The following is a 22,896-nucleotide window of genomic DNA, read 5'->3' as shown; positions in this document are numbered from 1 at the left end:
AAAAAAAAGAAAAACATCTGAAAATTATATTTTTTTAATGTATTTATTGTGCATTACTTCTTTTGGCCTACTTGCAGTACCTTCACAGCACACCAGGGGGCTGCTGTCCACACTTTGATCACTGGCTAAGAGCGTAACCAAGGAAACAAAGGAGGTGGGAGTGTCTCAGTGTCACTTAGAGTCACGGTTCATCATGAAGTCAACTCCTCACATTAAGACGACACTGATGTAAATGTCAGTATGAACGATGCATACTGAGCGTGCTCAGACTGACCTCGCTGAAACCTTGCTCCAGGTTCCTGAAGTCTGCGATGAAGTTCAGCTCCTGCGTTTTGGAGTTGGACAGCATCACCAGGCGGTGGAGCAGCTCGTCCACCTGCTCGTACAGAGCCGACACTGACTCCACCGCCGCCCGCTGGTCCACCGCCACGCCGACGCTGCTCTCCTCCCTGCGCAGCCACGCCAGCGAGGCGCCGCCCTCCTGCTGGAGCTGCACCAATCGGCTGTCTGCGAGGATGCTGCACATCACTGCCCTGTAGCGGGACAGCAGCAGCTCGGCATCCTGGCAAAGACAGAGAGGTTTGAGCTGGTGTCTGAACCTTTATGTGAGAACAGAGCAAAACCACAAACTGTTCAAGTGAATAAAAACACGCAGAGTGGATTTTAATACTTGTGAAGGGATCAACAGCCTCCTGTTGAAACTGTTCATGTTTTCAATGAGCCCAACTTTTAGACCTCATTTCCAGTTTTATATTAAACCCAATTTGTATAACATAAGAACAGGAAATGATAAACTTTACAAAAGTTTTGAAAAAGTTCTGGAATAGCACCGTGAATTTGGTCAGAGTGCCATTTGCCCAGAAAGGATTAGGAGCACGAGACAGTCTTTCAGTCATCCAATCAGATATCTTAAAAAGACGACTGTATCTCAAACTCCAAGCAGGGAAGATGGTTCAGAGTTCAACTGACTGAGTTGTAGTCCTTAGCTCTCCTAAAGACTACAACCTCCCCCCGATTGTTCTTATATAACTAACAAATTTGTTGTTAATTGGACAGATTTAGGTTCCTAAAGTAAAAATACTGGCTACCCCTCAGCAGACACACCTATGGTATCAATTTGAAGCTCCTCTGCTGCCTCACTCTCGCATGTACAAACTAAGGTGTCCACGCGCACCCGGCTGGCGGGGTAATCACAGTACCCCGTCGGCCTTTTACAGGTGAGGAGTAGACACAGATCTAGCACTCTCTTTCCATGCCGTGTGTGTTTTTACCTCAGCAGTGTTCGGTAAAGGTGTGGATTGCAGCGCGTTGATGCTCTTCTGCAGCAGGCTGATGACGTCCTCACACTGACGGGTCAGCTGCTCCAGTCTCTGAGGGACAAACACACATTTTCATTGTGTGAATCGTTTCCAAAGCCGCACACTTAAACTCACTTATGAAAGAAGAAAAGAAGCTTTAAATAGTCAACTGGAAGGTGAATAAAACCTTCCACTCTACGATACAAACCTCATGTCATTAGCACCCCAGGAATGTGGGACAACCTGTCCAATTATTTTTTAATGAAGCATGCAACGTTTCAGCTGCAGAAAAGCAAAGAGGAGCTGTGAAAGTCCAGAATCAGACATGCCTCACCTGCACCAGCGAGCAGGGATTAACCTGTGCTGACTGATTTGGGTTTGTCGTGACACTGAGACGTCTGTCCAACACGCATCAGTACAAACATGGAATAATAGTCTGAGTCTTATACTCATGTAGGTGAAACAGTTTTCTGATGACTACAAATCATCGAAACACTTAAGAAAGGTTTGACATTGTTCTAACAAACAGACTTCACCGCGTTCGTGTGTTTCACTGTTACACGTCTGCCTTGTTGTTTCTTTTTGACTGTTCATTTTAATCTGTGTGCGAGTTTTACACTGACCAATCTGAAGCTGACCCAGCTGCTCTGACTGAAGATGAAGGATCCTCCAAACTCCACGGGAAGCTGTCGGAGCTCCACGTGTTTCTGGACAGACTTTGGAGAGCTCAGCACCTCCACCTGCACAACAGAAACATCAACGCACACTTTAAAACATACATTCACACAAAGGTGTTTGTGAGCAGCTGCGGTGTAAAGTGTTACCTGTGTAGCTGCAGGTTTGTCCACACGCAGAGATGAGTCCTTGTTAGCAAGGATCAAAACACCGTGGATGGAGACTGGTGTGTCCTCCTGCGCGCGCGCACACACACACACACACACACACACACACACACACACACACACACACACACACACACAAGTTGTTCATGTATTTAGAACAAGAACCAATTGACCACATTTTCAGAGAAAACCACTAAAAACAGAATTAAACTAATAAAATACATCAGGAAACAAAACCGTTCTTAAAACGGGGCTAAAAACTGGAGTCTGGTTGATTTTCAGGTTGTTAGTCTGCTGGGGGTCGAGCTTTTCAGATGTTCTGCTTTCAGGATTTAAAGTTTGATTAATGCTAATAAATTCAGATAGAAATAGCTTGTGAGTCACTGAACCCATATATTAAAGAAAAGCACTGGTAGACAAAGAGTGCTGTTGTTGATGCGTTATACTCACGACCTCTGACCTCTCTGGGTTCAGTCTGTCAGTGAAACCAGCTGACTGGAACTATACAAAGCTGTGTGTGGACTTGTTTCTAATCCATAAACGATAAATTTCAAAAGCAGCAGCAGAGCAGTCCTCCAACCACCGCAGTTTGTAACTAACGCCCCCTGTTGGTCACTGACCAATCAGAGCACATCATTAAGGAGCTCAGTTGGCCTCTGTAACCACACTTCTCTCTTCCTAAGTTTTCCAGTGAGGTGGAGATAAAGTTTACGGGAAAAAAAACTTCTTTTTTTTAAACTAACTGACTGTCCCCTCGTTCCTGAAGGTCACTGACGATGTTCAGACCTGGATGCCAGAGGGGAGGACAGGGTAAGGATCCATAATCCATTTCCTGTTTGACCAGAAACTAAAAAACTGTGGCTGCACAGAAACCTACAGCTTCAACTTTGATACTTTAAACAGAAACAAGAAATCATGATTGAAAATGTAAAAAACATTCTCAGATTCATGGTCGATCAGAGATAAGAAGGACGACATATTCTGCTCTCTACAAATGTTTCTCCACTATTCACGTTCTGCATGTATTCCTCATCAGGAGCAGCTGCATCATTGTTTTAATAGGAGCTGAGATGCTGTCTCTCACGCGTGCATGTTTCTCTAAATGACTCCTGGAGAATAAAACGACTCTGAGGGGCTGAAACATGAGAGAGACTCCAGAATTAGTAAAGCCACCTTTTCTCGCACGCGCTCAGTCTGCAGCTCCACAGCACAGAGCTCCTGTCTCCAGGTAGCTCAATCATAACCAACTCACCTGCAGCGACCTGAGGGCGGAGTACAGGGCGGGAGAGGGAGCAGCTCCACGGGCATCCACCAACACCGTCAGCCCCGAAGCTAGCACCTCCTTCCTGTTCCATGAAAGAAGTGATATCAGAGGGTGGACAGCACAGAGACCTGGGTAACAACAGTAACAGAGGAGTGTACCTGAGGGTGGAGGTGTAGTAAAGGAGGAGGCGGGGCAGCTCAGTGCTGTCACAGTCCAGGTGGGACCACACGGGGCTCGTGGTGGAGACGGTAAGCAGCGCTCGCCCACCTTTGTCTCTGGTTCCTGCAGGAAGACGCAGCAACTTCATTTACACACAGAAACAATGACTCCAACTCTGAAGTTCAGTCTCTGCTCCACCTGCCCAACTTTATAAACCTCAGGCTGGAGCTTCTGACTGCCCTGCTCTTAGTCTAGTCGGGTCTGAGGCCTGAAACTGGTTGGTACATGACGTTTGTGTTTTCTCACCAGGCAGACAAACAGCTCCAGACCTCAGCAGCATACTGTACAGTCTGGACTGGGAGGACTGGGTGACAGGCTGGACTACCCTTGGAACAGCTGCTGGTTGTTCTGTCGGATTCGAACCAGCAGCCAGAGCAACCTCTGACTGGGCAGGACGCAGCTCACTGCAGAGGCCTGTGAAGAGATGCCGAAATGAACCTGTGTTACTTACAGTGTACTGACACAGCAGGCCTGTGAGGCCCAGTTTTCATGTATGACACAGATAATGGACATGTTCTCACAACTAGAAATACTGTGCTGCTGGGGTTCTCTCACAGATGCAAAAAAAAAGAAAGAAAGACCATTTATAGTCCAATCTGGCCATCAAGGACATTTTCATTCTGAGATTCAGCTCCGCCGGGTCATGCCTGCTAAATTTCAGGGCTGCGGTTAATGTAGTTAATGAAGAACTTTAACCGTTAACCTCAAAATGGCAAAACAGCAAAACAGCTAAGAACCAGACAAAAGTGTCCTCACTGTCAAGGTCTCCACATCTGAGGACACAAATACAACAGTGCACGCACGCACGCACGCACGCACGCACGCACGCACACACACTGCCTGAAGACTTTAAACCACGAGTGTCAAACTCCTTCACCGTCCACAAAGAGCTGAATTTGATCTCAAGCACAACCAAAATCATTCCCTTCTTCAGTTTTCAGTTTTTTGTTCACTTAAGTCAAGATGTTGTAAATAAGCTGAAACTCAAGTGACGTACGCCCCTCACCTCACTCCTTTAACATTTAACAGAAGGTATCATCTCTTTTTTTTTCTCATTTTTCTCATTTAGTGAACTCGAAGAAAAGCAGATGATAAACAGTCTGTAACATCTTAAGATAAACAACAAACTCCAGCAGCAGATCTCAGTTTTTCCACACTACTGGACAGGCATGGAGGCTTCACCTGTAGAGTTTCTAAATCCACAAAACTAGAAATGCCTTCATCTTTCATAGACTATCGCTGGCGTCACTGCAACAGGAACAGCAGGGGATTTTATTGACCAATAAAGTAATTCATAATTTTACACTTTTTTTAAAGCCATCTATTAGGTCCCACTGGATGATATAATTTTGATTTTAAATAAAGAGAGAATGTTTTCAGTTAATTCTCAGAGTCCAAGGCTTCATCAGGGTTTCACAAAGTGCAAGTCAGTCGCAGGTGGGAAACAACCCCTGTGCTGTGGGGTATAACCCACAGGGGGTGCTATAATGAAAAGCAGAAAAGTGTACAAATATTAAAAGTGTGGAAAAACTTAAGTACAATAATATAAATATAAATAAATCATGCAGCTACTAAACAAAACAAAACAAAGTTTTCATGACGTTCATGTCTGAACTAACCAAATTGACCAAACTCAAATTACAAAACAAAATAGTTACGTGCTGATACACACAGACAACGTAGACTCCCTGACACGCACTCTCACCAAACCTAACATGAAGACAGAGGATCTCAGCAGTTCCTGTGGTTATGCTTCCTCTGCATGAGATCTATCCAGGCTTCCGTGATTTTGTTCAGTAAACAAATATATCACCTGTGCATCCTTACTCAGTATGTTACTGTCAAGTGTTGGAGCCTATAAGGCAGCGCTCAGGGCAGCAGAAACTGACCTCTTACTGTTTTAGGTATTCTGGGTGATTTGTTTACATTACGATGCACAGAGTCGTTTTTTAGTTCAAAAGCTTGAGGTCATCAAGACTCTGCTGCATCTGAACACATCGTGATAAATCTGCATATTTTACTATTTGTTAAACAACCGGAGGGATGAGACGTTCAGCTTTCTCTGAACTGAAAGACACTGCAGAGAATTCCCCTTAATGGAGCCTGGAGCGAGAGCACAAGGCACACAACTTCCTGTCTGCTCTTGGGTAACAGAGGCAGAGCAGGCCGAAAAAAAAAGTGAATGGTCCTTTAAATGATCAACGCAGTCGTGTGAAATGTGAGATTTTATAGAAAAAACTGAAAACCTGACACAGACTCGTTCACAAGCTGCTCCTGCAGCCACACAGGTGAGTTAAAACAGGAGGTGAAGTCGAGGGTAGTTTTAGTGAAAGAGATGCAAAGGAAGAACCACTCAGCCAATGAGGAGGAGGAGGATGTGATAGAGGAGGAGAAAGAGTGAGTCTGATGGTCTGTGGGAGGAAAAGCAGGAGAGGAAAATGTACTGAGGAGGAGAAACGGGTTCATGTACCTTCAGTGTGACACTCTGAAGCTCCAGCACCCTCCTCACAGCTCCACCGCTCCTCTTCTTTTTGGACTTCCTGTCCACTGTTGGACTCCTCAGCTTTTGTCGGAAGCAAGTTTTGATGTGCTGCTGGTGTGGAGACGCAGTGCAGTGTTTTACACTCCTCCGCATTATTCTCACCAGTACTGGATTGATCAGATTCTTCTGTGGGTCCCTGAAGTGCACTGCTTTCAGAATAAAAGTCATCACAATGTGCTTTGTTTTTAGAATAAGAGTCCCCAGGGTCAGGTGTACTTTCAGAATATGTGCTTGCTAAGTGAGAGTCTTCTGTATTATTTTCAGAAGAGCTCTGAGGTTGTGTTTCTTTTTCAGAATTAAAAGTTCCTTGATGTGTTTGCAGTGTGTTGCTTTCACAATAAGAGTCCCTGTGTTGTGTTAGATGTGTGCTGTTTTCAGAAAACAAATCCTTGATCTGCTTGTATCCTGTGCTGGGCCCTTCAGAGCATGTGTGCTGTGTCTGTTTTTCAGAATAAGAGTCCTTGTAATATGGTTCTGTTGCTGTTTTTTCAAAATAACAGCACTCAGTGTGACGCTGTTTATTTTTTTCTGAGTCAGCGTGTCGTTCTCTCGCTGTACTTTCAGAATAATAGTCCGCAAAGTGCGTTTCTGGTGCTGTGTTTTCAGAATACGAGCCCTCAGTGTCTGTTTCTTTTATGTTGCTTTCAGAATAAGAGTCTCTTGCCATCTCTTGCTTGTTATTTTCAGAATTAAAGTCACTGGAGTCTGTCTGTTTAGTGTCACTTTCAGAATAAGAGTCTTTGTAATGTGCTTCTCGTACTGTGTTTTCAGAATGAGAGTCCACCGAGTATGTTTCTAGTACTGTGTTTTCAGAATAAGAGTCCTGAATGTGTGGTTGTTTGTTATTTTCAGGATAACAGTCCTCGCAACGTGACTCTGTAGCTATGTTTTCAAAATAAGACTGCTCAGATTTACTTTGTGGTTTGTTGCTTTCAAAATAAGAGTCAACAGCGTGTGCACGCTGTGTGGCATTTTCAGGATATAAGGTTTCTGAGTCTACGTTTTTTATGTTTTCCGAATAGTCCACAGAGTGCGTTTCTGGTGCTGTGTTTTCAGAATAAGAGTGCTCAGTGTGTAGTGGTTGTTTGTTATTTTCAGGATAACAGTCCTTGCAATATGATTCTGTAGCTATTCTTTCAGAATAAGATTCCTCAGAATGTATTTGTGTTTTGCAATTTTCAAAGCAAGAGTTACTGGAGTGCGATTGCTGTGCATCACTTTCAGAATTTGAGGTTTTCACTGGTTTTATGTTTTCAGAATAAGACTCCTCGTAGTATGGTTCTGTAGTTTTGCTTTCAGAATAAGAGCCCTGCCAGTGTTTCTGTTTTGTGTTATTTTCAGAATAAGAGTCTTTATAATCTGTTTCTGTTACCGAGTCGATGGAGTGTGCTTGTTGTGTGTTATTTTTTAAATAAAAGTTTTCAGATTGCTTTTGTTGTGCGTTACTTTCAAAATAAGAGTCTTTATCTGTGTGAACCTCTCCACATCCCTTTTCTTCTTCTGTCTCTCCTCCTCTTGCATCTTCTGTCACCATTTCCTCATCCTCATTTCTTTCTTTACTTTGTTGCACAATCACAACCTGTATCTCCTCCTCGACCTCTACTTCCTCTGGGCCTTCTTCTACCTCATCTTCTCCATCTTCATTCAACTCGTCTTCTCCATCTCCCTCTGTATCTTCACTTTCAGCTTCCTCCTCATCACTTGGGAACTCTTCCTCCTTTGGCACCTCCTCTTCTTCCTCAGCAGCTGAAATTACAGCTTCCTCCTTGTTACTTTGCTCCTCCCCCCCCTCCACGCTCATTTCTGTGCAGGTTTCAGGTTTAGTGTTCAGATTTGTGCCTGTGTCAGTACCTTTTGTTTCTTCCGATTCACAGATGGATGTTCCTGTGACTTCAGGAGGGGCAGAGGAGGAGAAAGGGGTCGGGACCACAGCTTCACGGTGGTCCTGGTGGATGCTCTCTTCCATGAGCCTGCAGGTTGCATCCTCACAGGGCTGCGGGAAGTTGCTGTGTGCGTGAGCAGTGAGTGTGGAAGCAGCAGAGTGTATGTTGGTGGTTTGAGGAGTGTGTGCGGTAGCAGCAGACAGTGTGTGTGTGGTGGTATGTGTACTTGTCCTGGCTCGGTGCTGCAGGCTGATGGACTGGGTTAAAGAGCCTTTCTGTGGGGAGAAGCGAGGAAGCGGGAGCTCCGTCAGCTCCACGTACTCCCCCTCCGAGTCCTCGCCCCCGCTATTTGCTGGTGATTGGTCGGTTTTAGGCGAAGATGGGAGGTGCTTCACATCACTTGAAGAGGTTGCTTCTCTGTTGTTGTCAGATGATGTCTTGATTGCCACATCTTTGCCCTTAATGGAGGGGTCCTGGTCCTCCTTCGGAGCAGCACAGGGCCGACTGATGAATTGTGGGTAGACCAGATCCTCCCAGGGGACCCTAAAGACGTCTCCGTGGGCGGAGAGGAGGCAGCGCTCCAACCTGGATGCTCCGCGCTGCTCCCTCTCCCTGTTGACGGAGTCTAACCAGGCCATGCTAAAGAGCGACTGCAGAGCTACGCCAGACACCTCCTGCTGCTCCACATGATGGCTGCCGGCCGACTTGCTGCACAGGAGCAGGCGCGGTTTTAACGGGATGTCGCCCCTCCAGGAGGCCCTGTGTGCTCGAGGAGGGGGTGGGGCTGCAGAAGGAGAAACCAGCAGGTAGAAGTCTCCTGGACGGAGGAGGCGTGGGTCCAGATGACTGAGCTGAATGACTACCTTCTCGTGGATGCACAAAGGCCAGCCTTCATGACGAAACAGGAAACCACAGTACTGCAGCTGAGGAGAGAAGAGAGCATCCCAGTCAAGACAGAGCGTCATTAAAATCCTGGTTCTGAAGAATATCATCTGTATGGGTGCAAACTAACACCTTCTCCAAATATTGGAACAGAGCAACCACAGAGATTCAATTAAATCTGAGTAAAGTTCCCACCTGATCCCCTCAGAATCAGCTGATTTATCTCTTACAATAACTTTAATCTCTTTAAAGAAATCATGCAAAAGTTTACCTTCATTGTCAAATAACTTGCCCTAAAAGCACACGGGTATAAGTTGCCACTACATCTCTCCATGTGTAACAATGCAAAGCTAAAATCTTGCTAACTTTCAGCATCAGTATCACAGGATACATCATAGTTTTAATAGCAAAACCTGCACTAATTTAACATCTATGGCATAGAGCAGGGGTGTCCAACATGAGGAGCACAGACTCCAACCTGTCCCACTGGAGCATGTTGGAAAAGGTGAAGAAGAGGATAAATTTTGGAATTTCTTTCTTTAATGAAGCGAAATTCCTTTAACAGGTAGAAAAACACATAATTCTGAAATTGCAATGTGTAGTCAAACGTCTTTTCACTGCCACACACAAGAGATTCACTGATCCGACCCACTTAAGATGAAAGTGGGCTCCATGTGGCCCAGGTTGTAAAATCAACTGGACATCCCTGGCACGGAGGAACAGAAACGAGCACTGGAGCACGGAGGGCAGGTGGCTGGTCAAAACACTCCAACAGCTCCATTTTAAAACTTGTGAATTTCACTGTGAAATGAAGAAACCACACTGTTGTATATAACAGTCTCAACATGATGATCAAACAACTTTAGGCCCTGAAGATTTTCAAAGTTCGTGAAGGACACAGAGGATCCACGGATGATCTGTCTGCAGGTTGTTGCACCATCTCCTGTTCAGCTTGTGACAATTTTCTCTGGCGTAAGATGCCACGTCCCTTTTATTTGGTTTACTAAACTTTAGAGGGGAAACTAAAAGTTCTGCATCTTCATCCGCTATTCAGATCATGCAGTGATCCTGAGACTTCCTTTAAACCCACTCCTCTGTATTCTGAGGGCCTGTGACTTGGAACATTTTGCATAGCCTCATTAACAAAAGTGAAAAAATACAAAAAGTGAAAAAACACAAAAGCTTATTTTGAAGGGCAGGTACTGGTTGATCTGTCATTAATATTTTTTTAACAAGAGAACAGTGCTTAAAAGTCCATGTTTGGCAGCTGTGGCACATCTGTATCCACTTAGGCTGCTGTAGCTGCTCAGTTAATGAGTCCCTCAAACAGTCTGACATCTTTCTGTTCATTTACAGTCAAAAGTTGCATCACGAAGAAAAACACGCAAACTAGAGAGCAGCAGAGCCTCCCCAAATCTGACGGGACGTGAACGCCCAGCAGCGAGCACGTGAGCTTTGGAGTCGAACACGTACGACAGGCAGGAACAGACACGAATATTCTGTGAGTCGTTTGATTCAGAAACAGTGATAATCTGTGCAGAGATTCCTGTCTGTTCTTGTGTTCACCATCCAAGCTGATGTAACAACAGACTACAGCAGAGGGAATCCACAACAAACAGACACTGAGCGTAAGTTAAGGACGCTTAAAGGTGTGACGAGATTACTCGGGGAAATGCAGAGATACTCACACAGGCATCCTGCTGGAGGTTTTGTAAGAACTGCTTTGCCGGCAGCAGGAAGTGGAGGAGGTAGCGGAGGCCGTCTCCTCGGTAACAGCGCTCCACAACGCTGAGGACCTGACAGAGGACAGTTGGGGATGTGGCTTGGAAGGGTGGGTAGAGGGCTGCCAGAGCCGACTGGATGCACCGGTCCAAAGATTCAGAGTCCTGCAAAGAGTATGAGACGTTTTACTTCAAAGGTAATTTATTTCAGCTGGCAAATCTAAGAGCTCTGCTACACTTTAACAGATGCCACAAATGAGAGTTTCACATTTTCAGATCCCAAAAAAAAATCAGACACACTACAGAAGAACCTTTAAACACACAAGGTTTCAATCTTCTTTAATCTGAGCTTCAGACGACAAGATAACATCTCAACTGTGGATTGAAGTTGAGAGCTGGTAACAAATTGTCATCACCATCTGAATTTTATGCCTCTGTGCTTATCAAACAATCAATGCTGGCATGTTTTCCTGAAAGGTGGAGATTGCAAAACAGCAATGTCAAACTCACTTGTCAAACTCACTACCCTGCGTTAAGAGACGGATAATAAAACAGTTGCGCTGACGCTGAAAACAATGTGCAGGCCTAATTCTTTCCAAGTTTACTTTTACTGTGCGCTGTACAGTACAGTATCTGATGCAGACTGACTGTTTTGTTTATTTGTTAGTTTAAGGAAGTCCTCTCTGGCTCCTCTGTCCTGATTTTATCATACTGCTGATAAAAGACGTCTCTCAACCAAATCACTCTATAATGAGCCGCTCAGACCAACAAAAGGTGCTTTCATGGTATTAAAGAATAATCAGTTTCAGCTCATGTGGCCTTAATGCTGGGCTGTGTGTCACAATCAGCAGTAGAACAGCCCAAACTGCAGAGGATACAGGAGAGAACATGTGAGTGTGTGTCTGCAGAACATCCAGCTGTTGTCTTTAAAAACGCCACACCTCTGCATCACATTCCAGAACAGACAACAGCTCCTCTGTTCCCATCTGTTCAGACCGATCAAAGGGACTGATCGGATCGCCTCGGAGACCACAGCAGCTTCCTCTCCCGCTATGACCACACGTCATGCGAGTGTGCTGCACCTCCACAGTCAGCTGTCGTGTGTCCGTAAAGCTGCTCTCACACTCATGTGCTTCCAATTGACACATTTGATTAATGTTTAAGGCCAAGCACAGAAGGCAGGCCCTGGAGGTGTGGCTGGGAGGCCCCGTCTGCAGCGGTAACTGGATCCACTGGTCTGGAAGTAGCGGCGACTGGTCAGGTAAAAATATCCGCACCCCGTCTGGCTCCAGACAGCCCTCTGAGGTGCGTGCGTCCATGCCTCCTCTTTAATTCAACATGTCTAACATTCCAGGCAGAAGCACACTGACTGGCAGCTCCACCCTCAGCGTCGGCTTCACTCACACAGACAAATAAGCTCAGTTTTCCTCCTTTTCCTGTCGTTAACGATCCAGGAGCAGCAGGTCGCCGCTGTGCAGCACCTGAGAAGCACCTGCAGCTACAAACCAGCAAGGAAGCGATAAGAAAATCTAATTTTCAACCAACTCTTCACCGTGAAGAGGAAGTAACACAACAGAGACCATTAAAGATCTGCAGTGGACAGTTATCGGCATTCAGTTTTAAATATTAAAAAAGAAAACCCTTTTCATATTTTCCTGTGTTTTTAGCACCGCCAGGAAGGACGTTTCTATGGAAATAAAGGTGACGCTAACACAGCTCAACACACCAACACACCAGGGTAAAGTGTGGTGGGATGGAGTGCCAAGTGTCAGAAAAATAAAGGAAAAAGAGGTTTTGGCATGAGTTGAATGAAACCTGCCACGGCCTCTCTTTTTTTTTTCTTCTTTTAATTGTTTCATGTCAAATGTCTTGCTTTCATAGTCGCTGGAAACCAGGATTGTAACCAAGATTACATTTTGATGAATTGCACAACTATACAGAACTATGCACAGCGTCACTGGAGAGTGGTTTGGGGTGGAGCGCGTTCTTGAATGAACAGTGTAATAGTTCCAGATAGCTGAAATGCCCATCCCTGATAATTAACTGTATTTATAATGAAGTTAAAAACAGGTTTACCAAGTGCTTTACAGCTATACATCCAAGCAAAGTTAAACAAACGCAGCACATTATAAAACAGAAAATACAGAAACTCAGTAATCGAGACTGATACATAACTTGTCGTAAAATACATAAAAAGCTGTTTTATAAGCTTTAAAAGTGGATACGAGGGCAGCTCGTGTGATTATCAGCTGAAGCTTGAAGTGGAGTCTGTCTGTCGCCTGGCCTTCGGGACCAAAGGCAACAGCTGGTCCGAGTCTACAAGGAGGCATGCGAGTTTAATATAAGACTGGGGTTGGGCAACTAATTTTAATGTCATGAGCGATTTTGGCATCCGATGGTTATGAAAACAAGATAATTGCTACAAAAGCTCTCCCTCTCCGGTTTATTTTTGGCATTTTAAGTCTTTATTTGACAGCATTGTGTAGCGAGAGGAAGATACAGAGAGGGGGGGAGGGGCAGCCTGGTGCTGCCCAAGTCCAGTCCAAACCCACGTCCAAAACCATCCTCACCTCCATCCATCCTTATCCTGTCTGAGCAGGACGTTCCAGATATCTCCTCCCAATAATGTTTTCCAGTTCTTCCCAGGGCATCCAAGTTGCTCCCAGACTAGACAAGATATGTAATCTCTCATGAATTGAAGGTCAATCCCGTTGTTTACTCCCAGTTGGGGTTGTTTGGAAAATTTAAGGCTGAGCTCAGTTTGGCTGCTTTTGTCCACCACAGCTCACGAGCACAGTTGAAGGCCGGAACAAAGATCAACTGGCTCCACTTTCTCTTCCCCACAACAGTCTGGTACAATGCCTCATGCTACCTCTACTTACCCATGTCATGCTCCACCATCTCTAGAGATATCTGCACTCCCTTGGTTGGTGCAGCAACGTTCCTCGATTCCCAGAAGGAGCAATCCACCATTTTCCAAGAGAGAAATGTGGCCTCTGACTGAGAGGTGCTGACCCTTATAGCAGTCACTTCTCACTTTGCTACAAACCGCCACATTGCAAGATCAAAGTCACATCCTGATGAACACGTCTTTCATTCACATTTCACTTAAAGTTCTAAATGCTTCGTGTAAAACACGTTCTTAAGTGAAAGCTGCTTCTTGTTTAAGTTTGTGAATACTCAGATTCAAGTACTGACCCAAATAAGCGCATGACTCCTGCTGTAATCAAGCAGTTTTAACATAAATCAGTTGAGATCGTCTCTGGTAGCAGTGCAGGGAGGGGGAAAATGGGAGACATGCTCGCCGTTCTCAGCTGCACACTTCGGCACATTCTGTTGATGATTTCTGGGACCGTTACAGAAATCCAGATCACTGCAGATAACAGCATGACAGAGTTTGTGCATCATCCATGGTCTCTGTGATAAAGGACGCCTTCAGTGTGTCTTCATACTAAACTGATACCATCAGTCACACCGAGTTGCGAAAGAAAATCTACCTTCATCTGTCCTCCAGAGGGCAGAACTCACGAGGCAGGTGCCTTCAGGCGCCAGCATTAAACGACTGGAGACTTACAGGTGACAGTTGTTTAAGTCACAAAAGCTTATGTCATGATTTTTAATGCACCAGCATCTTTTTCTATTGAATGTAAGCACAACATCGGCAGTGAACTCAAGTCCAAGTTCAGTTTAAAGACAACCAGTGTTGACTAAATCATGGATATAATCCTGACAACATAGGTTATTCCTAATTTGCTAATAAATTCATAATAGTTTAATCAGAAAGATGTAAAAACTACAAATATGACAGAATGTGTAACTGAGTGTTTGTGTTTTCTTTTTCACAGCGCAGACAGATGGTGATGTAAGACAGCACCACGATCAACATCAGAGTCTTATTTATCTGCTGTATGAGTCTCAGATGCAGAGATTACGTCACTGCATCACAGCAAATAAATAAATAAATAAAATAAATTGAACATTATTTTCTGTTTTTCTAAGCAGCTTCTTTAGCGTTTAAATTCTCCTTATTTGACTTTGTCCTGACTGTAAAGTTTGACGCTTCTGTTTATCGCTGTATTTGCGCCGTATTCAAAGCGCCCACAGACCTGTTGAACTGACCCTGCGGTGATGTCACTAACAGTTTCCAGTTGTGTCGTCCTGCTCAGCCAGCGTTCCCCTTCAGCCTCGGCTGAATATTCTGGATGTGAATCAGGCGACAACTGGCAGCCAAATGCAACACTGAGGCCAATATTAGCAGCAGGATATCAGATGACAGCTGGTGCAGGGGGACAGGGGACCGGGGGGGGATTTTTGTGCTGCTGAAAAGCACCGCGGCAGGTTGTGGACGATCATGAGTTTAAAGTGCTGATGCAAACAGAGACCGATCGTAAACACAGCAGCGCTCCAAAAGTTACAACCGGAGTGAAAATAAATGGGCACTGATGGACGTCTCTGCTGACGTGACACTGACACAAAGCTGGCAGCTTCATCAACGACAGAAATTTACAGATTCATCGCTGCACCACCAAACTTCAGATCGTTTTGTAAACCGTGGACAGTTCGTATTTACGACATTCATATCTTATACTGTCTATGGCCTACAAGTAAGAAAGCACTGTGAAAATACAGCATGCATATGTAAGAGCTATTTGAAAATGTGAAATATAGACATTCTTAACTCATCATAATAAGGCCAGTATGTTAACGTATGTTTAGATCATCTTCTCTGAGGTGCGATGAGCTAATGGTCTCTCCTTTTCTGCATTAGGACTCTTAATATGCATTAATACGTGTTTCAAGAACCAGAAAACCTCAGTGACACAGTCCAGGAGGAGTAAACCCATTAAACATACTTCACATCTTTTATGTTGCGGATATAAACTGTAAACCTACTCTGTTGTGTAACGGCATGAAAAGACTGTAGGAATCACGATGTATATAAAAGCGAGGATTACAGTATTGAGACTGCAGCTCAGGCTTGCTTTGAGAGGGTGAGGAGGATGATGGGAGGGGGCCGCATCAAAGCAGGCTGAGAGAGGTTCCCATGGGAGAAAGAGAGAGGCCACCCACTCTGAATAATAACTTCATTATCCTCAACACACCAGAGTCCTGTGATAAAAACACTGCTTTTACTTTCATTCAGATTTACAGAGTTTCAGTCAGTTCGGCCTCTAATCCGGAGTGCAGCAACAGAAGAGTCTCACTCCTGAGATCACTTCACAACGTAAACACACCAATTAGGAGGAGGTCAGAGGTCAAACCAGTGGGTTTAAGCTCCTTCCTGTGTTGCGCCTCAGGCTGAGCAGTGATATGGATTCAGTGTCAGTGTGAAGAAACAGAAAAACAAGCAGAAATATTGGAGGTCAAAGCCTAAAATAATTGGGCCGACGTGGGACTGAAAGTGAAATTCTGGAGTTTAAGACAAGATTTAAACAAATCGTTTGCCGTCTGACTCACGAGCTCCAGGTGTGTAGGAACAGTGGAGAGATCAAACAGGCAAAGTAAACAGAGATAACTCTGTTACTGAGCTTACTGTACTGAGATTATTTTGGTATTGTGAACCGGAACGGGAGGGACCAGACAAACCTGATCAGCATACCTCATGCGTTTCACCACCCCTTTGGATAACACCACGCTACCAAGACAGAGGACAGTGTGTCTGTACAACAGAGACCACGACCAGCTGGAACTGGAGTCCAAAGCTGGTCGCATGAAGAAAAACCACAGGAGCTCTATTACTGCAGATATAGGAACTGAAGGAAAGACATCAACTACCAGGCGTCATTTTACTGACAACCAGCCAATCGCTGGGCTTCACGTTCTTTATAGAGCACACTATAAGTCACTATAAATAACCCACTGTCAATGGCAACAGCATGTAAGCAAGCCAGTAAACATAAACCTGCAGGCAATATGTGGACCAATAAGGAATATTTACACTTAACCAATCATGTGATGCCCCCTCAAGTTTAACAGCTTGTTAGTGACCAAACAGAGTAAGGGAAAAACGATGAGTGGATAGTCTGGTGACCTGTTCAGAGCATGCCCTGCCTCTCACAGTGTGACAGCCCTGAACATATGGCAACAATGGCTGGATGGATAAATATTACACCTACATTATTGTATGCTTAATGTTAAGCAGCTATCTGCAACCAGATGGTCCACGGTTGTTGGGAAATGCCAAAAATCTGTTATTCTCGGTCTGATCTCTTGTTAACAGTATTAGAGTGATATCTCTGATACAAGTAGTGGAAATTAGCTTTCTCCGAAAGGTGGATGGGCTCTGCCTTAGCGATCGGGTGAGCAGTTCAGTCATTCGGGAGGCGTTCAGGGAAGGGCCACCACTCCTCCACATCAAAAGGAGAGGACTAAGCCTGTCACCTCCTGGGTAAGGTGTTCCGGCCAGGCATGTGCTGCCAGTAGGAAGCCCCGGAGTGAAACCAAGGCAATTTGGAGAGCTAACATTTATAGGCTGGCCTCGGAAAGGCTCAACGTTATCGTTAGAAGGAGATGGTGAGATGGAAGTCTGGGCTTCCCTACTGCCCCCACGACCTGACTTTAGATAAGAGGAAGAAAATGGCGGGATGATTTATTGTTTTAGATTTGAACTTTTATTGAAATGGTTGGCATGAACTTTTGAACAGCCTGCATCATTCTCAGTGCACAGCACAAAGCACCATACTTTTCCGTCGCAATGTTTTAGTTTTTCAGATGTTAATTTAACACATTTTAATAATACGTCAACATCTTTTGTTGTAACATGTTTTCAAATCATTTTTAACATTTACGACTGCTCGTCATCTGTCTGGACTATAATGTTGATAATGCACAATGTGAGGTGCCGCACAGTTAAGCAGCATGATTCATTATTGAAAAATGTGTTAAATATAGGGCTGCCACAAACGATTATTTTGATAGTCGACTAGTCACCGATTATTTTTGCGATTAGTCGACTAATCAGATCATCATCCATTGAACGTAAAACTGGCTTATTGCACCAGCAGCATCTGCTCTTATATAACTATCATTAGCTTACAGCTTTAAGTGTTTAAGGTATGTTTCTAATTACTGGTTGCTAGAGCTGGGCGATATGAGATTTTTTCATATCACGATATGTTTTTTTCATTTCAGGCGATAACGATATCTATCATGATATAAGCCAAATAACTATATTTGTAAGATTTAAATGTGCCGTTGCTCACAAGTAAAATGTGAAATAATCAGCAGCTTGTTTTTATTTAAATATTTATTTCCCATAATAAGTTCAACAGGGTAGATGTACTTAAGGAACATGAGACTTTTTCAGATAAATAAAGGCAAATATTGCAAACTACACAAAAGGCAGCCGCTAAAGCGTTTAAGTTTCAAAATAGAACAAACGAAACAGACTAAATTGTCAATTCCACTTAGAAACAAAATATTAATTCTAAAAATAAATCTTAGTTTGTTTTACAGAAGAACAGACAAAACTGACTAACTTTTGTCAATATCAAATAAACTGAGAACTAAAAGGAAATTCTCAATCTCTCCTTGTTGTATAGCTGAGCTTTTCAAACAGTTTTAACAGTTACTTTAGTCTGACAAAAGCCGAATGACGAATTAGCGCTTCCAGTCAGAGACTGAGGCTACGTCCACACGTACACGGGTATTTTTGAAAACTGAGATTTTCCGTTTTCGTTTTAAAAAATAATCCCGTCCACACATAAAGGCAGAAATGAAGGAAAACGCTGCTATGAACATGCCAAAGCAGCAGGTGGCGCTAGATTCCTAACTGTGCGGAAATGTTGGCCAATCAGAAGTCTAGAAGCCTCGGTGGGAAAAAGTAAACAAAGCTGGGGCATAGAAGCAGAACCGAGTCGTATGTGTGGACGGACAGTAACTGTGTGTATATGTAAGCATTTAAACACTGCAGAGAGTAGAATTAACAGTATTGTAGAAATTCATTTCACCGAAACAATAACGTGCCGCACAGTGTGACGCATGCACCAGTTTATTGTATTTCCAGACTTGCTTTCGGCACATTTACAGTGCACGCTACTCTGTTTTTTGTCAGACTTGAAATAGCCGAAATACCTTCACACTACGGAACTTCTATGGCTCTTCCGTTCGACAATCTCTCCGGCGTTGGAGCCATCATCTGTTTTCTCTTCGGTCACGCTCGGTTGATTTTTCTAGTCGGCACACTCATTTCCTCCATTACCCGCTGGCTGCTTCCCAAACAAACACACGTGCGGCTTGGCACTTGTGCTGTACGTAACAAGTCACGCGACGTGACGCTGCGGCTGTGATTGGTTCGGCTCTGCGCTACTTAATTTGGATTGGCTGACCTTTTTTTTTTTTTTTTTTTTTTTTTAAGAGGACAAGAGCGGCGAGGTCTATCGCGATAGCTTAATTTCTCTATCGAGTAAAAGTTATATCGCGATACATATCGTTATCGTTCTATCGCCCAGCTCTACTGGTTGCTGTGAGACTTTTTTCTGTAGCTACTTCGTACTATATTTGAAATGTCCATTCAACCATCACGTTATGCTTTGCTCTCATTCTTCAGATGTTACTCTTTCAGTTTCACTGTTGCTGTCAGTACTTGGTGCCATTTTTAAATGAGCATGTGGATGGAAGAGAAAAGGGCTCCTGTTTAATAATCAGGATGGAGCCTCTGAGATAAACTAATGTAATATCTCAGGTTCAGCTGGTTTTATGAATAGTTAGTGGCAGCCCGTGTCTCCCCTGAGGGTCATGATTCATCCTTCCAACTGTTCGGCTGACTGCTCAGCGGCAAACCAGTTCCTGTTGGGTGTGGAGGAGGAGGAGTCAGCGGCGTGCTGAAACTGTTCACATGTTTAAACAGCCCAGCCACAAAAGGGGGTCACGGTTCCACAAAGCAGAGGTCATGACTGTTTTAGTTACCAATCATGGTAACATGGCATGGGGAGGGAGGAGCTATATAGGCGAGGGACCCACAGGACATATGACCTTTTAACCCCCCCGTTCCAGAGACGTGAACAGTGACAGGCCAGCTGTCAGCTAAAGGAAAAGTAGAGATTTCTGACGGCACAGACCAATTCAACCAGCGACGGAGACGCGCTCAATCCAGATACTGAAAAAGCTGTACCTCATACCAGGCTCAGTCTGTCCAATCAAGGCAGTGATTGAGTAAAACACCCGATTAAGAAAACTGACCTCAAAGGTATCTTTAATGCTAGAGATTTTTCCCTTTCTCCTACATTTCCTTGCAGGGAAAAGCCTGATATGCACTTCTATTGGTCAAAGTCAGCCACATGTGAGGGGCGCAGAAAGGGAACATTGTGATGTTGATATATAAGAAAGCACGAGGTCTCTTAAGTCCTGCTTGCATCAAACAATGTTTTGTGCCACAATAATAAAGTCTATGAAATGATAATAAAAGGATGAAGTGATGTGCGCAGAGGGAAGTAATTATTTAATCCCTGTTGAATTTGTGAGTTTGTTCACTTACAAACTGAGTGAAGGTAACAACTGTTGCTCTCATTTTTTGGACATGGAACAAATAAAATGACCGTCAGTTGCCCTTAGTCTGGAGTATGGCTGGGCTATATCATACCGTTCACGGTAATACCGTTATAACGTTAGGCAACGATAAGAAAATGAAATATCGCGATAGAATATGGGTAAAACACGCATGCGCGGTGCCTTTGTTTTCATACGCACATGGCGGAAAAAGCATGGCGGTGACGCAGAATGAGAAGGGCGAAAGTGGACGGTTGTATGAAACGGATGAACCAGAACTGGTTTGTAAAAATGCTGCAACTTCAGTGGTGTGGAACTGGTTTGGCGTTCGTCCGTCAGATATGCACCAAAGCACTATTTTTGGTAGCACATGCTAGCGGGCCGTCGTTATTACCGTGTTTTTCGGAAAATAAGGCACACTTAAAATCAATCCTTTGATTTTCTGAAAAAAAATCGACAGTGCCCCTTCCCGTGTGCCTTATGTATGAATTCTGGTTGTGCTTACTGACCTCGAATCTTACGTGGTACACAGCGCTCAGAAATCTGTCAAAACTGTACGTGTTGGCCTCCTTCACTGCATGCAAACAACACTCTGCACATAAAATAAAAAGATCCATATTCTCATATCTGCAGCTGTATTTGCACAAGACCACAGTTCAACAACAGCCTCATGCCACTCACATATTTATGTCCATTTGATGTGGCTCCCTTACTCCGGACGAACACTATGAAACCTTCAGTGCAGATGGTTTCTGCAGAAACACACAGCCAACAGTTGATCACAACAAAAACACCCACACCACAGACACACACACGTCTGGCAGTTCATGTTGCCGATTGTGGCTGGGAGATAAAAATCAGATGCTATTTTCCTTCTCCTCTGTTGCGCTGCTGCGATGCGGCTAACCACAGGCGGCCCACCCTGATACAAAACACGCTGCTTTTGAAATCAGTGACGATCCTTAACAGAAAAACACCTCGACACGGTAAACTAGACAGATGTTTGATTGTCCCACAGGGATGTGCAGCCTCTGTCACTGTGGCTCCACATCCCTCATCACAGCACAGCGTCAGAGGTCTGTGAAGCCTTTTCAACAGCTTCATGTTATCTGATGACCTCTGGTGAAATGTGGAAATTACAAATGCAGACAACCTCTGTTTCCTTAACGATTACAAATCTAACAGGGCCTGCGGGTCACACAAGTCCCGTGTGAAAATAATAAAGCATGTCTGCATCGGGAAGCTCCACGGTGTCGTTTTTCATCTCCTGCTCCATTCATCAATATTTCCTTTAACCACAAACTGCCTTTTTCTCATTCAGAGACTTGTTTCTGTTTGCTGTGACCTGTTGCAGCTTGTTTAAAGTAGAAGACAATTAAAGTCTCCTCTGCCTGATTGTATCAGACAGATGAGACTTTAATTGTCTAATCTGCAAATGATGAGCAAGAATGAACAGAATGAGCATGCCTTTATTCTGAAAATCCCAGCTGTAAACTCATCATGAGAGGAAAACATGACAGATGAGACGACGTACCAGGCAGCGATCCACAGATAATAGGAAAGGAATGCTACAGATGCACATCCACAATCACACAGAGGAAATCAAAGCCCTCAGCCTCAGGCTCGGAGTCTGCTCAGGTATTCAAAGTCACCATCTAATTGGTAAAATGCCACTTGGTTACCACAGGTGAATATTTTAATCAACAGTGACTATTTGAATTATTTGATGGGATTTTCTGACAGATATAATAAGGCTTGCTGTGTGGTGCAGACAGTCCAAGAAGTCAGGTTCAATTCTTCAGAGGAAGTTCCAAAAGCCGATCGAGGCCTACTGCTGCTGCCGGAGTCCGACATGACTCAAAGTGGGAAGGCATCAGGAAGTTAACAGGAGGCAACAAGGGCCAAGAAAGCTGGTAATCAGCTACTGAAAAAGCAAATGCAGATCTGCCAGGTCGTCCACAGCACTCCAATCAAACTGGCATCAAAACAAAGCTTACTCCTAAGCACCGACAGCCAATGAGAGTCCCTCACGCCGACATCACAAGCTGAAACTTCTCTCAACACCTGTTAGCACTGCAAACAGATCTCACACCTGGGAAGAAGTTTTCCAGTTGGTCTGTTTCCAGTGACCTGGAACTCTGTTTTTACCTTCCATGCACTCAAAAAGCACGAAAGGTAAAAACACAAACGGAAATGCTGTTATGCAAGTGGATATGGGACCACCAGCCTAGAGTTTAACTCATACGCTCTGGACACCATTCAGGAAGGCTCCGTTTCAACATTTTGATCTCAATGGAGGAAAAAATAAAACTAGAGAACCGATACCAAGTCATGGAATCAAGCTGATTCTACTGCATGCCTTAGATTATCAGCTCTGTCAGCACTGGCAAGTTTTGTTTACTTTCCTCCACAGTTGTGCATTGCAAAATAATGATGTCATGAGCATATGCATTCATAGTTAAGCCTACCTGGTAATCCGTTTCCTCGCTGCCTTCAGACAGAGAATAATACACCTGCACTGACACTTTAAACCTGCACAGGGCTACTTTTTACCCATAGAAAATTCATTAGAGAAATCAATTACGGGATTGTGGTATCAATAAAATCTCATCAATCTTCTTTCTTGTGATTGTAGCACAAAGGAAGAGAAAAGAAGAAGAGGAAGACCTCAGGTTGTTCTGATGAAGCTGCAACTTAAAACTGACAGTCACAATCTGCCACAATAATAATAGCATAAAATGTCACAACAAAGTGACCGT

At 44.1% G+C, this 22,896-nt stretch overlaps 1 protein-coding gene across 3 annotated transcripts in view; it reads right to left on the bottom strand.

Annotated features, from left to right (window-relative positions):
- plekhg4 (pleckstrin homology domain containing, family G (with RhoGef domain) member 4) overlaps positions 1–22,896 on the bottom strand; it is a 46,787-nt gene that overhangs the window by 13,130 nt on the left and 10,761 nt on the right. For 2 of the 3 annotated variants that reach the window (XM_085285331.1, XM_085285244.1), the window contains exons 2-10: positions 10,619–10,816; positions 6,094–8,971; positions 3,870–4,037; positions 3,563–3,686; positions 3,393–3,486; positions 2,123–2,209; positions 1,922–2,038; positions 1,272–1,370; positions 275–562 (exon numbers count right to left, since the gene is read on the bottom strand). In XM_085285331.1, the coding sequence (XP_085141457.1) occupies positions 275–562; positions 1,272–1,370; positions 1,922–2,038; positions 2,123–2,209; positions 3,393–3,486; positions 3,563–3,686; positions 3,870–4,037; positions 6,094–8,971; positions 10,619–10,816 (4,053 nt within the window). The remainder of the gene's footprint in view (positions 1–274; positions 563–1,271; positions 1,371–1,921; positions 2,039–2,122; positions 2,210–3,392; positions 3,487–3,562; positions 3,687–3,869; positions 4,038–6,093; positions 8,972–10,618; positions 10,817–22,896) is intronic. The other variant, XM_085285423.1, reaches the window with a different exon arrangement.

The sequence above is a fragment of the Mchenga conophoros genome, linkage group LG1 (genome assembly GCF_057382185.1).
Source record: "Mchenga conophoros isolate Kocher_MC1m ecotype Shallow Benthic linkage group LG1, M_conophoros_male_GT1.1, whole genome shotgun sequence".
NCBI classification, from domain to species: Eukaryota; Metazoa; Chordata; class Actinopteri; order Cichliformes; family Cichlidae; genus Mchenga; species Mchenga conophoros.
Note: the sequence above shows the minus strand (reverse complement) of the source record. Positions and strands in the feature narration are given on the sequence as shown.